This window comes from Ranitomeya variabilis, chromosome 1, assembly GCF_051348905.1.
Source record: "Ranitomeya variabilis isolate aRanVar5 chromosome 1, aRanVar5.hap1, whole genome shotgun sequence".
Classification (NCBI taxonomy): domain Eukaryota; kingdom Metazoa; phylum Chordata; class Amphibia; order Anura; family Dendrobatidae; genus Ranitomeya; species Ranitomeya variabilis.
The window spans coordinates 1126129756-1126146563 of NC_135232.1; the positions used below are offsets into that span (position 1 = coordinate 1126129756).

Sequence of the window (16808 nt, forward strand, 5' to 3'; positions counted from 1 at the left end):
CCTTGAAAAATATGTGTCACGCTCTATGATTCCCAGAGGCCTGAGGGTTAGAGTCTCCCCTGCATACCCAGTTGATGATGCGGCCTTTGTTGGTGATTGGGAGGAGGCATGTAGCAGCTGTTCTAAAATTTTGATGCAATTACTTATTAAACTAAATACGAAAACAATAGAGGATTTGGATATATCCATTGATGCGGCACAGGTGGACTTGCGTTCTTTGGGCACCGATGATAAAATTCGGAATTTTGAATCCAATCTGGAGAAAACCCTTGATCAAACATTGAAAAAAATTCATGAAAATCAGACTACCAAATTTAATCGGGATATTAAGGACTATCAATTTAAAACTGTTTACCGTTGGGTTAAAAAGACACCACAACCCTACGTGAGGAATCGTTTTAATTCATTCTCATCGGTCTCTTCGGCTGGTGATACCTCGGATACTTCTGCATCTTCTATGGTGACCCGGTCTGGTGTGGGCTACAAGAGACCACGGAAACATAACTTTCATCCCTATAGACGCCAAGGTGGGCGTTCTCCAGATAAAGAACAGAATGGTAATAAGGTAATTAACCTAAGCGAACATAAATTAACCCCGTCTGACTTGTCTTTACTTAATAGGGGCCTGTCTTTTTCACCTGCAGCAGGTCTTGATACATTTTCTATTATCAAAGATTTACATCTATTTGCGCGGTCCCTACTTTTCAAAAGACATTTTTTTGACAATGATTTACATTCTCTTTTTCCCACAGACGAAGAGCAAACAGCCCTGAGGATCCTGGAGGAGTTGTCGGATGAGCATAAGTCCACTGAGGGAGGTAGGATACCCCCATCTATTAGACCTCGCTCCAGGAAATTCCCCCCTCTCTCCAGCTGTAACGCGATTGATTTGTTCGTACAGGTAGTCACTAGTGACTTTAAGAAAATTCCCCAGTACATCCGGGGGGACAATTTAACTGGGGAGGAGAGACAACGTTTGCGTCATTTACAACAGCTGCCTGGAGTTGTGCTCAAACCAGCGGACAAGGGGGGTAATATTGTTATTTGGCCAACTACTATGTACGAACGTGAGGCCTTCCACCAGCTAAAAAATTCTGTCTGCTATAAGAAGCTCACTTTTAACCCCTTGTCCGCTTATTGTGCACAGCTTTCTACCATTCTGTCTGCTGCAGTTGATGGTGAGGTAATCACTAAAGAGCTGGCAGCAGCATTAGTGGTCAAAGAGCCCACCATTTCTACGTTTTATCTCCTCCCCAAAGTGCACAAAAACATCAGTGTCCCCCCTGGGCGTCCAATTGTGTCGGGACGGGGGAATTTCCTGGAGAATATAAATAAATGGATTGATTCCATTTTACAGCCATTGGTGGTGGGTCTTCCTTCCTTCCTCAAAGATACGACACAGCTGCTTCGCATGGTTGATGGACTCTCTCTTGATCCTGATACTCTTTTAGCTACAGCTGATGTCGAATCTTTATATACTAGCATTCGGCATCATGACGGACTAAGGGCCGTCAAATTCTTTTTGGACACATCCGACTACTCCTCTAGGTTCAGAGCTCTTGTTTTAGAGTTGTTAGAGTTTACCCTTACCCACAACTTTTTTACTTTTAAGGGGTCCCTCTACCTCCAGCTCCAGGGCACAGCTATGGGGGCGGCCTTTGCCCCCTCATATGCTAATTTGTTCCTGGGGCTGTGGGAGAGGGACCTCTTCCTGGCAGATGAGCGGCCGTTGTCGGTGGACTGCGTCCTGCTCTGGGCGCGGTACATCGACGACGTCTTTCTCATCTGGCAGGGTTCTCCTTCGTCTCTGGATTTGTTTTTTGAGGGAGTTAATAATAATGACTTTAATATCCGCCTCACCATTAATCAACATCGGGAGAAAATTGAATTTTTAGATGTGTCTCTATGTAGAGAGTCTGATGGTAAAATCGGCACTAACATATATCGCAAGCCCACATCCACTAACATGCTGCTCCATGCCTCCTCCTCGCACCCTGGCCACATGGTTCGTGCTGTACCGGTGGGTCAGTTTTTGAGAATACGGCGTATCTGCTCCACACAAGCAATGTTTGAGGCGGAGGCAGAGAAACTGAGTCAACGTTTTTTGGAAAGAGGGTATAGCCGTAGGTCTATCAAGAGGGCCTATCATAGGGCTAAGTGGTCAAATAGGGACTCCTTATTGTATCGCAGTCGCTCGGATAGAAATGACAGTAATGTGATGAGGTTTGTCACCAATTTTAGCACCCAATCCGAGTCGGTACGTGCTGCCCTTGTAAAAGCCTGGCCCATCTTGATGACCGATAACACCATTGCAAAAATTATTCCCAAAAAGCCCGCTATAACCTTCCGTCGTGCCAGAAATCTGCGTGATCGGCTAGTGCGCAGTCATTATGAGAGCATGCCCCTTCGAACATTTTTGGATGATGTCCCTATCAGGAGGGGTTGTAGGCCTTGTGGACGCTGTGTCGCCTGTACAAATATTGAGTGTAGCGATTCATTTGTTGACTCGTCTGGTCACAATAGATTTCAAATTATGAAGTCTATAAATTGTGAGTCGAGGAATGTCATCTATTATGCCACGTGTCCGTGCTCCCTGATTTATGTTGGCCTTACCACACGCCAACTGAAGGTGCGTATCAGGGAGCACGTGCGTGGCATAGAGGCGGCCAGTGGACAGGAGGATACATCCCTCCTGAAAACAATACCGAAGCACTTTAAGATTCATCATAAGTGTAACAGCAAGGGTTTACGTGTAAGGGGCATCGACACCATCGACTTGGGTATCCGGGGTGGCAATATTTCTCAGCGCCTCTCTCAATTGGAATCCCGATGGATATGGACATTGGATACAGTCCATCCACGGGGTCTTAATGAGCATTTCAATTTCTCGTCCTTCCTATGATCACTCTCTGCTGCACCTTGGTGCAGGACACTTTTTAGTTTAATTTTATTTTTTTTAATGTGTGTTTTTTCCATTATTATTTACTGTATATGTTTATTTACATTTTTGCTTTAGTTGTGCTGATTTTCTCCTATTGAAGTCGTGGGACGTTGGCGTGGACGTATTGACAAGTTTAGGCCTTTGACAAATTACTTTTTGTATGTACTGATGATCATCTTTACGGATTTCTCATGGACATTAATACCCTTTATCTGGAGTGGAGACCATTTGGAATGATACATCCTGACTCCTATGTGATAACAAGATGACTTCAATTAACATTTAATATCGTTATCAGGATGTAGTTCCATTTTCCTATACTCTCGTCTCTTTTGATGTATTTACTTATTTTACATGGCTTTATTTGTGTTATTTAATTTGATATTTTGTTTGTCATGGATTCTCCATGTTGATTTCTACATATTTCTTGTGTCATATGCACTATGGTATTTGCTGACATCTCTGTTATTTTTGTGTGTGACTGTGGCTTTCCCTGTCTTAAAATGGTGTCTCCGGTCTCAGAATGCCTTCTGCGCATGCGCATCTCTTTCCTTTTATGTGCGGTCATACTAAGGTTGCGCCGCTACACACTCACCGCCGGGAGTCACAGGGCCCTGTGCCGACTGGGCGTGTGGTGATGTGCGGTGCTGTATGCAGTTATGTCGCCCTGCTAAATGTTCGTTCTGATAGTGAGACACGCTGACAGGTTACTTAGCAACCGCCACTTCCGGTTGCGGTCCGTCCACTTCCGGTTTTAGGCAGATATAAATCGGCACATTTTAGCTTCCCTGATATCCCCCTGAGGAAGGTTGTTTTACCGAAACGTGCGTCGGGGAGGGCGCACGGACCCTGGATCCACTTCACCTGGCTGCCTCTATTAAGGTAATGTGCATATCTTCACTTTCACTATCGGCACTTTAGCCCTGATTTGATTATGTGGATGCTTTTGTGCACAGTTTAGCCTTCCTGCAGCATAACAATATGGGTCTTCTTTTTGCCCACTATTTATATCTATGGATGAGTGTTGGGATCCCGCCTCCGTGCGCCCTGTGTATGTTTCTTTAGTGGTGTCTGTGCACACCCTGTGGTACTTTGCCTCACCTATTTCCTATTATTGATGGTTCTGTATAATATTTGTGCATAATAAAGTTTATATTTTTATATACTCTATCATTATTTGGATTCTTTGGTCGTTTTTTTGGGTTTTCTACCCATAGTTTTTTCGTTTCATATGTGATAGCGACTTATCCTGATTTGATGGTCCGCCTTTTTCCTACATGGATTTTTTTGGCATAGGGTTTTTATAGTTCATCATATTTATAAAGCTTATTATTAGTTTTTGCTATGCCCGGGTTTGTTATGTGTTTAATTACTAGATAGCATGAAGACAGAAAGGGCACTTTCATGGTCAGCAGAAAACCCTATCAAAACACCATCCAGAAATTACTTTAAGACTCTAGCATTAACTCATAACACCAGAGTGGCAATTTCCGCTCACAAGAGCTTTCCAGACACAGTAACGAAACAGCAGCTGTGAACAGGAACAAAATGCAAAAACACACAAGGACAAAAGTCCAACTTAGCTAGGAGTTGTCTAGTAGCAGGAACATGCACAGAAGGCTTCTGATTACATTGTTGACCGGCATGAAACTGACAGAGGAGCAAGGTTATATAGCGACTCCCACATCCTGATAGGAGCAGGTGAACAGAGGGGATGATGCACACAAGTACAATTCCACAAGTGGCCACCGGGGGAGCCCAGAATCCAATTTCACAACAGTACCCCCCCTCAAGGAGGGGGCACCGAACCCTCACCAGAACCACCAGGGCGATCAGGACGAGCCCTATGAAAGGCACGGACAAGATCGGAGGCATGAACATCAGAGGCAGTGACCCAAGAATTATCCTCCTGACCGTATCCCTTCCATTTGACCAGATACTGGAGTTTCCGTCTGGAAACACGAGAGTCTAAGATCTTTTCCACAACGTACTCCAACTCACCCTCAACCAACACCGGAGCAGGAGGCTCAACGGAAGGCACAGCCGGTACCTCATACCTGCGCAACAATGACCGATGAAAAACATTATGAATCGAAAAGGATGCAGGGAGGTCCAAACGGAAGGACACAGGGTTAAGAATCTCCAATATCTTGTACGGGCCGATGAACCGAGGCTTAAACTTAGGAGAAGAAACCCTCATAGGGACAAAACGAGAAGACAACCACACCAAGTCCCCAACACAAAGCCGAGGACCAACACGACGACGGCGGTTGGCAAAAAGCTGAGTCTTCTCCTGGGACAACTTCAAATTGTCCACCACCTGCCCCCAAATCTGATGCAACCTCTCCACCACAGCATCCACTCCAGGACAATCCGAAGATTCCACTTGACCGGAGGAAAATCGAGGATGAAACCCCGAATTACAGAAAAACGGGGACACCAAGGTGGCAGAGCTGGCCCGATTATTGAGGGCGAACTCCGCCAAAGGCAAAAAAGCAACCCAATCATCCTGATCCGCAGACACAAAACACCTCAAATATGTCTCCAAGGTCTGATTAGTCCGCTCGGTCTGGCCATTAGTCTGAGCATGGAAAGCAGACGAAAAAGACAAATCTATGCCCATCCTAGCACAGAATGCCCGCCAAAATCTAGACACGAATTGGGTCCCTCTGTCAGAAACGATATTCTCCGGAATACCATGCAAACGAACAACATTTTGAAAAAACAGAGGAACCAACTCGGAAGAAGAAGGCAACTTAGGCAAGGGAACCAGATGGACCATCTTAGAGAAACGGTCACACACCACCCAGATGACAGACATCTTCTGAGAAACAGGCAGATCCGAAATAAAATCCATCGAGATGTGCGTCCAAGGCCTCTTAGGGATAGGCAAGGGTAACAACAATCCACTAGCCCGAGAACAACAAGGCTTGGCCCGAGCACAAACGTCACAAGACTGCACAAAGCCTCGCACATCTCGTGACAGGGAAGGCCACCAGAAGGACCTTGCCACCAAATCCCTGGTACCAAAGATTCCAGGATGACCTGCCAACGCAGAAGAATGAACCTCAGAGATGACTCTACTGGTCCAATCATCAGGAACAAACAGTCTACCAGGTGGGCAACGATCAGGTCTATCCGCCTGAAACTCCTGCAAGGCCCGCCGCAGGTCTGGAGAAACGGCAGACAATATCACTCCATCTTTAAGGATACCTGTGGGCTCAGAATTACCAGGGGAGTCAGGCTCAAAACTCCTAGAAAGGGCATCCGCCTTAACATTCTTAGAACCCGGTAGGTAAGACACCACAAAATTAAACCGAGAGAAAAACAACGACCAGCGCGCCTGTCTAGGATTCAGGCGCCTGGCAGACTCAAGGTAAATTAAATTTTTGTGGTCAGTCAATACCACCACCTGATGTCTGGCCCCCTCAAGCCAGTGACGCCACTCCTCAAAAGCCCACTTCATGGCCAAAAGCTCCCGATTCCCAATATCATAATTCCGCTCGGCGGGCGAAAATTTACGGGAAAAAAAGGCACAAGGTCTCATCACGGAGCAGTCGGAACTTCTCTGCGACAACACCGCCCCAGCTCCGATTTCAGAAGCATCGACCTCAACCTGAAAAGGAAGAGCAACATCAGGCTGACGCAACACTGGGGCGGAAGAAAAGCGGCGCTTGAGCTCCCGAAAGGCCTCTTCAGCATCAGGGGACCAATCAGCAACATCAGCACCCTTCTTAGTCAAATCAGTCAATGGTTTTACAACATCAGAAAAACCAGCAATAAATCGACGATAAAAGTTAGCAAAGCCCAAAAATTTCTGAAGACTCTTAAGAGAAGAGGGTTGCGTCCAATCACCAATAGCCTGAACCTTGACAGGATCCATCTCGATGGAAGAGGGGGAAAAAATGTATCCCAAGAAGGAAATCTTTTGAACCCCAAAAACACACTTAGAACCCTTCACACACAAGGAATTAGACCGCAAAACCTGAAAAACCCTCCTGACCTGCTGGACATGAGAGTCCCAGTCATCCGAAAAAATCAGAATATCATCCAGATACACAATCATAAATTTATCCAAATAATCGCGGAAAATGTCATGCATAAAGGACTGGAAGACTGAAGGGGCATTTGAAAGACCAAAAGGCATCACCAAATACTCAAAATGGCCCTCGGGCGTATTAAATGCGGTTTTCCACTCATCCCCCTGCTTGATTCGCACCAAATTATACGCCCCACGGAGATCAATCTTAGAGAACCACTTGGCCCCCTTTATACGAGCAAACAAATCAGTAAGCAGTGGTAACGGATATTGATATTTAACCGTGATTTTATTCAAAAGTCGATAATCAATACACGGCCTCAAAGAGCCGTCTTTCTTAGACACAAAGAAAAAACCGGCTCCTAAGGGAGATGACGAAGGACGAATATGTCCCTTTTCCAAGGACTCCTTTATATATTCTCGCATAGCCGCGTGTTCAGGCACAGACAGATTAAATAAACGACCCTTAGGGTATTTACTACCCGGGATCAAGTCTATGGCACAATCGCACTCCCGGTGCGGAGGTAGTGAACCAACCTTGGGTTCTTCAAAAACGTCACGAAAGTCAGACAAGAATTCAGGAATCTCAGAGGGAATAGATGATGAAATGGAAACCAAAGGTACGTCCCCATGAGTTCCTTTACATCCCCAGCTTAACACAGACATAGCTCTCCAGTCGAGGACTGGGTTATGAGATTGCAGCCATGGCAATCCCAGCACCAAAACATCATGTAGATTATACAGCACCAGAAAGCGAATAACCTCCTGGTGATCCGGATTAACACGCATAGTCACTTGTGTCCAGTATTGTGGTTTATTACTAGCCAATGGGGTGGAGTCAATCCCTTTCAGAGGTATCGGAGCCTCCAGTGGCTCCAAATTATACCCACAGCGTTTGGCAAAGGACCAATCAATAAGACTCAAAGCAGCGCCAGAGTCGACATAGGCGTCCGCGGTAATAGATGACAAAGAACAAATCAGGGTCACAGATAGAATAAACTTAGACTGTAAAGTGCTAATTGAAACAGACTTGTCAGGCTTCTTAGTACGCTTAAAGCATGCTGATATAACATGAGTTGAATCACCACAATAGAAGCACAACCCATTTTTTCGTCTAAAATTCTGCCGCTCGCTTCTGGACAGAATTCTATCACATTGCATATTTTCTGGCGTTTTCTCAGTAGACACCGCCAAATGGTGCACAGGTTTGCGCTCCCGCAGACGCCTATCGATCTGAATAGCCATCGTCATGGACTCATTCAGACTCGCAGGCACAGGGAACCCCACCATAACATCCTTAATGGCATCAGAGAGACCTTCTCTGAAAATCGCCGCCAGGGCGCACTCATTCCACTGAGTAAGCACAGACCATTTGCGGAATTTTTGGCAGTATATTTCAGCTTCATCTTGCCCCTGAGACAAGGACATCAAGGCCTTTTCCGCCTGAAGCTCTAAATGAGGTTCCTCATAAAGCAACCCCAAGGCCAGAAAAAACGCATCCACATTGAGCAACGCAGGATCCCCTGGAGCCAATGCAAAAGCCCAGTCTTGAGGGTCGCCCCGGAGCAAGGAAATTACAATCCTGACCTGCTGTGCAGGGTCTCCGGCAGAGCGAGACTTCAGGGACAAAAACAATTTGCAATTATTTTTAAAATTTTGAAAGTGAGATCTATTCCCCGAGAAGAATTCAGGCAAAGGAATTCTAGGCTCAGACATAGGTGCATGAACAACAAAATCTTGCAAATTTTGTACCTTTGTGGCGAGATTATTCAAACCTGTAGCTACACTCTGAAGATCCATTTGAAACAGGTGAACACAGAGCCATTCAAGGATTAGAAGGAGAGAAAGAGAGGAAGGCTGCAGTATAGGCAGACTAGCAAGTGATTCAATTAAGAGCACACTCAGAACTAGAGGGAGAAAAAAAAAAAAAAAAAAATTGTAGCAGACTTCTTTTTTCTCTCCTTTCTCAGCCAGTAATTTAACCCTTTTTTTGTCCGGTCAAACTGTCATGATTCTCAATGGCGAGAGAACATAGCCCAGCATATATGAGAACTAGCTCTTGGAAGATGGAAACTATACTGACCATGAACTAAACCTGCCGCACAACTAGAAGTGGCCGGGTAGCATGCCTACGTTTTTTATCCCTAGATGCCCAGCGCCAGCCGGAGAACTACCTAATCCTAGCAGAGGAAAAGACAGTCCTGGCTCACCTCTAGAGAAATTTTCCCAAAAGGCAGACAGAGGCCCCCACATATATTGGCGGTGATTTTAGATGAAATGACACACGTAGTATGAAAATAGGTTTAGCAAAATCGAGGTCCGCTTACTAGATAGCATGAAGACAGAAAGGGCACTTTCATGGTCAGCAGAAAACCCTATCAAAACACCATCCAGAAATTACTTTAAGACTCTAGCATTAACTCATAACACCAGAGTGGCAATTTCCGCTCACAAGAGCTTTCCAGACACAGTAACGAAACAGCAGCTGTGAACAGGAACAAAATGCAAAAACACACAAGGACAAAAGTCCAACTTAGCTAGGAGTTGTCTAGTAGCAGGAACATGCACAGAAGGCTTCTGATTACATTGTTGACCGGCATGAAACTGACAGAGGAGCAAGGTTATATAGCGACTCCCACATCCTGATAGGAGCAGGTGAACAGAGGGGATGATGCACACAAGTACAATTCCACAAGTGGCCACCGGGGGAGCCCAGAATCCAATTTCACAACAGTCCCCATTCTGGTCACCTTGTTGTAGCAATGTCCCCATCCTGGTCACCTTGTTGTAGAAAATGTCCCTATTCTAGTCACCTTCATGTAACAATGTCCCCTTCCTGTTATTTTCATGTAGCAATGTCTCCACCCTGGTCACCAGTCTCTGTCTGGCTGGTATTGCGGTCCAGAGAAATGGTCTCTGCACCGCAAAAGATTTCTATTGAATGTGCATCCAAGAAAGCACATTTTGAAACAAAGCGCTGGCATCAGCAGTTCCTGGACCAGGTCGCGATCATTATATGATGCACAGTCGCCCGCAGGTTGCATAAATCAGCCTCAGGGGCCACATGCAGCCAATGGGCTACGTGTTTGAGACCTCTCGTATAGAAGAATCGACGGCATTTTTGTTGTGCAAAATTAAAAAAATGGCATATATCAGTATCCAAAGATAGCAACAATTCCAACATGCAATTGAATAAAAAAAGTTCCTTTGTATTTAGCAGAACAATGGAAAAAAAACCTTGAAAGTTAACTTGGTGCCCCTCATTATCACAACATTAGTTCCATTTGCCACTGTAATACTTTGCAAGATACATGAAAGGTTTTCTTTTGATGTAAACCAAAGGCTTACCTCTACCAATTTGTTGGCATGCTCGCGAAATACTTGGGCGTATTCTTTCACCTCCTTCTCATTACCGCTCTTTGCAGCCTCAATGAGAACCAGCAGGGGAACATTTGTTTCCAAGAAAGAATCGGAGATATGGTCCATTACTGCCTTCCGGAGCTAAAGGGAAAAAATGGTAGGAAAATGAGATTGTGTCTTAAAAATTAAATTGCAACTTAATGGGAAATGTATTTAGCATGCAAATTAGCAAAATTAACTTGTCTAAATGTGAAATGTTGCCAGTTAAAGAATATTTAAGCCAAGTACTGTAGAAGGGTAAGCGGGATGTGTTAAAAAGAAAAATAAGATTAGCACTGACTAATGAAACAACAGAATCCAATCAATCACTGGAATTAGACCAATTTTCAAATGTCCACTTAGCTTGGTAACCGTCATCTAGTCCTTAGCCTCGAAAAGATTTAGTAGGTGACAGCATGTCAACTGGCCCATGTTTTCCTGTTGGGAACATTTATCTAATCACTGGCTATGAACCATGAAAAATGGTCAATAGATACCTAATGCCACTTTTTGGAAAATTTTCAGGAGTTGAATATTTCTAGGTTGACCTCGGACTTAAAAATATTGATGTAGCTGGTGTCAGTAAATCAAACGGCACATGGTAGCATCTTCAACACTAAGATACTATCCCATAATAATTCAAGAGACATCAATTGATTCTCCTAGTGATACTTTTTTTCTTCTTTCTTAGCTTGGTCTTTTCTTTTCGAGCTCTTTGGTGTGCATAATCTATTCTTTCTTTTTTTAATCCATAAACTTCTGCCTTCCTTCGGATCTTAACTTTTCAACTTTAGAATCTATTGACCTTCATAAAAACATTTTTAATTAATTTATTTAATTTATTATATTATTTTTTTGAGTAATTTGATTCCCAAACAAATAGGCATTGACTTAGACCCTTAACTTTGTTTATTGAAGTTTTTGTATAAAATTTCATATTTTAGGCTTTTTTTAGCAACATGATAACAAAAAACATACCCAAAATAGATAAAATGCGCGTAACTCCAGAACTTCATATTGAAAAACTCATGGAAGAAAAAGATGCCTCCTGAGAAAGTGACCTACACGAAACGTGCGTTGGGGAGGCAGGAGCACCTGCATCATATCTTGTCCTCCTATGTAAGTCCTATAATTTATCTTCATACTGTATGTTATTTGCTCGCTATGCAGCAGCACTTTATATCTAAAAAGCACTCTTTTTGCATTCTAATTAAATGGATACTTAATAGGATTTTATTTAGTGCAAAATATGTAACGAAGTCTCCTCAGACTGCTATATGGTATTGTAGCTTCTGATTTGGTATTTATATTTTCTTCATGACTTGTCTCTGCTTTTAATATTATATAATAAAGACTAATATTCATATTTTATATGGTACTTATGCTCTTTTTCTGCTATGAGTTTTTTTAGCAACATGTAAGATAATAAAAATTCAGAAGAAGTTGGATATGCATGAAACAGTGGATTTTACACATGGCGAGACTGCCCCAGAACATACAAAATGGCTGGAGGTTTGGGGTAAGCTATGAAGTTGTCGATAAAGTCACTTAAAGGTGTTGTGTTTTATTTGTTTGACACAGTCACGCTGATCCTTGCACCTTGAGAGTGACTCCATTACTTACACATAATTGTGAACACAAGTTAGGGGACAACAATTCTTTACTTTCACAATATATTTATTATGCGGAGAGCAAAGGTCTGTTTGTTTAGTTTTCAGAAATCTCGACATTTTCAGAAATTTATTTTCATTGTTAGATTTGTTCTTTTGTGCCGATAGTTTTCTTATACTGATAATGTAACAACATGATACGATATATCAGTAACCAGCTTGGCAGAAATCCCAGGAAGTTACTGTGGCAACGACAGCGGCAAGTCTTTCAAAATTTACATATTTTGTTTAAGAAATAAAATCAAAGATTTATGAGATAATCAGTATGAAGCAAAACCGACAAGAATGTGTATCAATAACATAAGACTATATAATACTATGAAGGATGTCTTAGATATCTTCACCTTTGGTAGTGGAGTTAATCTAGAGACAGAGACGCAACTAAAGAGGGGGAAACAAAGGCAACCTCAGCCCCAAGTGATTCATCAGGCTACATAGATACAGAACAAGGGCTGCAAACTCAACTTTTGCCCCAGATGGCAGAAAACATGGCTACTGCCCGGTTTTCATTATGTAGTTGAATTCACAATTCTAAAAGTTCCTGAGCTCTAACCATCTAGCCCCGGCCTTATCGGTATATAAACAAAGCAATGTATATTCATGATGTCATAGAATGATAGAATGTTAGAGTTGGAAGGGACCTCCAGGGTCATCGTGTTCAACCCCCAGCTCAATGCAGGATTCACTGAACCATCTCAGACAGATGTCTGTCCGGCCTCTGTTTCAAGACTTCCATTGAAGGAGAACTCACCACTTCTTATGGCAACCTGTTCCACTCATTGATCACCCTCACTATAAAATCATAGAATGTTCAAGTTGGAAGGGACCTGCAGGGTCATCGTGTCCAACCCCCTGCTCAATGCAGGATTCACTAAACCACATCAGACAGATGTCTGTCCAGACTCTGTTTGAAGATGTCCATTGATGAAGAACTCACCACTTCTCAAGGCAGCCTGTTCTACTCATTGATCACTCTCACTGTCAAAAAGTTTTTTCTAATATCTAAACTGTATCTTCTTCCTTTCAGTTTTGGCATGTCTTGTATACTTAAAGAGAATCTGTCAGCAGGATTTCAAACCACAAACAATTTATAAGGGAATGTACTGTATCTCTTCCAAAGACCAACAATACCGTTACATGGTCTATTCCTCTGTTACTGAGAAATCAGCTTTTCAACTAATATACAAATTAGCTAAAATATTTAGATCTGGAACCTCTGTCTATTCTATTCCTCGCCCACTGTCACCTCCTCCTGCTTAACTGAAGATACTTTTGACTGAAGTCACAAAGTCACTTTCTACACCACATTCCCTTCCTAACTAAGAAAAATCTTGTCACAAAACTTCACCATCTCTTTGAATGAGCAGCGATCGATGTTTTTTCCCTTGAAGTCAGGATGCACTAGAAATAGTAAACCTGCGCCGAATGTCTTTTAAATTGTCAAATTATACCTTTCAGTGCAAACATTTAGAAAAATGACGAGAAAAATAAAGTTCCTAGTGTCTGTGAGTACTTACTAAGAACACAAATGCCCCCATTCACCATTTGTAACTTTTCTTTTTGGTTTTGTGACATTCGTGTCTGCTTTCTTTAAAATGGGTCAAGTTGATTGAAGCAGTTTGAATCATAGATGCTAGATTTTTGTACTTTTTGTACCTTTGTAAGAGTGAAAAATTGCAAGTTCATTTACAATGTCACCCATTCATTTTCAATGACGCAAAATAAAATTAGACAGATTTTGTACTTCCATAGGGTAATGGATTGCAATTGTGGAAAAATGTTAGAACATTTCGAAAAGTCGAAAAGATGAATTCACTCCTTCACGATGAGGCCAATTTCCATTTTTGTTTATTACTCCCCTTCTTCTAAGAGCCATAACTTTTTTATTTTTCTGTCCACATAGACATAAAAGGGCTTGTTTTTTTAGCAGATCTCTAGCTGTGATAGAAACCATTCAACGACCTGCGATCACATCATGAGAACGCCAACGGGTGCATCAAGTGACACCGCCCCATTCCGGTGCGTGTTAAATGCCGGGAGCCCACTCCATACCCCGGCTTTGGCACATGTCATGAACGGATTGAGCTAAAACATCTGGGTAAGGAAAACCATGCCCGGACTTTTGATCATAAGAAACAAAAAGCATGAACCCAGTAAAGTTAGCTTGAAAAATGGTTAAACTGCCAAAATAAATAAGGTGCAAATCAAAAAAGGTTGCCATTAGAACCATTTTCACTCCAGAAGAAAAGCTAAAAGCTCAAAGACAGTAATAAATAAGGGCCCGAGTTCAATGCATCTGTCTAATGTCAGATGCTCAACTTTCTCATGCACCTTGCGGCTCGGTAGCATCTGCGGAGCTACAAGTCACAGTATGTGTCGAAGAGCCACAGGTATCCCAAGGCTGATGTACATTCTCTGTACTTGAGTCTTAATCACGGACGAGAAGAGCTGACTGGCATATTAAGCACATCTATGTGCCACAAAGTTCTTGTTCTTGGCTTAACATCAAAAGCTCAGTGTGTGCCACATACATGGGCTCTGGGAACTGAAAAGATGCAAATGAGAAAACAGATATGATGCAAATGATGGGGTTCCCACAGAGCATTATTCTACGGAGTGAGTTTGGAGCACAGATGCTAATGTCTGAATATGATTTCTAGACATAATCAAGCCTGTCATGATTATCTGAATAACCGGCACAATAGATTTTTTTTGGCAAACATAGACACCCACATTGTAAATATATATTTGTGCATGCAAAATGGTCAACAATTTGGAACCAAATACTGTAGGCAGCTTTTCTGGAAGTTTTTGAGCCAAATTAAGAATTCGATTAAAAATAGGACAAAGTATTAGCTCTTTATTTGTTCTTACTTTTTCTTTCAGATCCTCTTCTATCTTTAAAAAAACAAAAAACAAACAGAAAAAAAGCATAACAATGAGCAAAAAACATAAAGGTTGGATTTATACTTCTCTCTTACAAAAAAAGTGAATAAAAAATGAACATAAAATAATTTGATTGATCGTCTGCTTTCTTTGGCTTAAAAAAAGCCATTAAAACTGCTGTGGTATTTGCTTTTTCAAAAAGTGTTGATTCTGAAAACAGCCTAATAGTGGTGCCAGCCGATTCGGTGACATTTATTAATAATACATGCAATTTCATTAAATACAGTCTTGAAAGAGCCCTGGAAAAGGGCCTATTCTGATGCCAATTTTACCAGTAACCAGACACAACTTCAGCTTTTATTTATCGGATGAAAATGTCTAGGGACATCAGGTCAGCCACAATGGGGTCAAAAAAAGCCGTCAAGACTGAAGCGGTGTTTAAAAGAATTGTCCTATAAAGATAACATAGGAAATGTCTGAATTGGATCTAACATAAAAAATAAGATTCAGGTGGGCACGCAACACTTAAGTCCAGTTATGGAAGAGATTGCCCGTAAATGTCAAGACTTGACTAGTCAATTTGCAGAGTTTCTCTAGGCTTATTGGCCAGATGAATCTGCTGATCTTCCTGGCCTCAAGTGATATCAGAGGCCTCGGAGTTAAGGACTAGGCTTGCTCAAGTGGGAAGATGTGGGCATATGGAGCTCCAAGCCCCTCCATCTCATAAACTAAGTAGAGAAAATTTGGCACTTAGATATATTATACATGCAAAATTATTGGATGCAAACAAAATGTGCAAACAACCGGAAGCTTTTCTAATAGAGATACTGCTTATTTTATTATTGTTTCATTATTTTTTGTGGTTTCTCTCTTTTTAGTCTCTTTTTGGTGTCTATTGGGATTTATTTTGCATGCATGTGCTATTTAATATATAATTTCCTTATTTTGTATATGTTCATTGTTCGCTTTAAGAAATTTACCTTTACCTTTACACATTGGCTATTGTTCTATACATATATTTTGTCTTTACACTTTATGTGCAGCGTTACTGATGAAGGTCATTTGTTGACCGAAACATCTACATTTTGGATTGATTGCATCCAATAAATTTGCATCAATAACTTATCTGAGTACCAAGTTTTCTTTACTTAATTCATTGGTATAGGATCCAAATTGGGCACCTACAACAGGAGAGCCGTGATTGCATCTTCTTTGATCTATCCTTCCATCTCACAGGCTAAAAAGCAGCTAAATGGTCTGACTCCTCTAGAGGCACACGTCTATCACTGTATGGTCCAGTGGTAAGACCTACCATGATCAGCAGATCTCAGGAGGCTAACTTTAAAGGTTTTCTTAATAAAACAAGGGCATGAGTGAAGAAGACCATGTCCTTCCTTACCTACATCTGCGAGATGTGTGATATTAGATGACTGACTAAAAATGATTGTGATAAATTATCGGAAGATAGTTCTGTTATATGTACTTATAAGTGGTCACCCACTGGCCGTGATGTCAATTGCAGCCAACTGGAGACTTAATTTCCCGATGCAATGATGAATTTGTATCACAAGAAATGGTGTCGATAATGGAAGTTGTTGATTTGCAAGGATTTGCAATGTACAGCTATAGAAAAAGAAGCAACTTGTGTCCAAATTTAAGTGGAAATAACAATTAGTGAACTTGAGGTTTGGCTACAGCTCTCCACCCCCACTGAACAGCATCACAACTTTCAGTCTGTCCTGGACTCTAATTTAATGATAGTTCTATTTTGTATGCAGAACACAATGAAAAATACCATAGAGATTAGTCTAGACAGCTGGTAACTCTTTTACACATGCCACCATTAAAAGTAACCTGAGTGGGTCATCCTACC

At 42.0% G+C, this 16808-nt stretch overlaps 1 protein-coding gene across 2 annotated transcripts in view; it reads right to left on the bottom strand.

Annotated features, from left to right (window-relative positions):
- LOC143793370 (catenin alpha-2) overlaps window positions 1–16808 on the bottom strand; it is a 1050189-nt gene that overhangs the window by 806881 nt on the left and 226500 nt on the right. For both annotated transcript variants that reach the window (XM_077280277.1, XM_077280276.1), the window contains exon 2: window positions 10329–10481. In XM_077280277.1, coding sequence (XP_077136392.1) covers window positions 10329–10481 — 153 coding nt within the window. The remainder of the gene's footprint in view (window positions 1–10328; window positions 10482–16808) is intronic.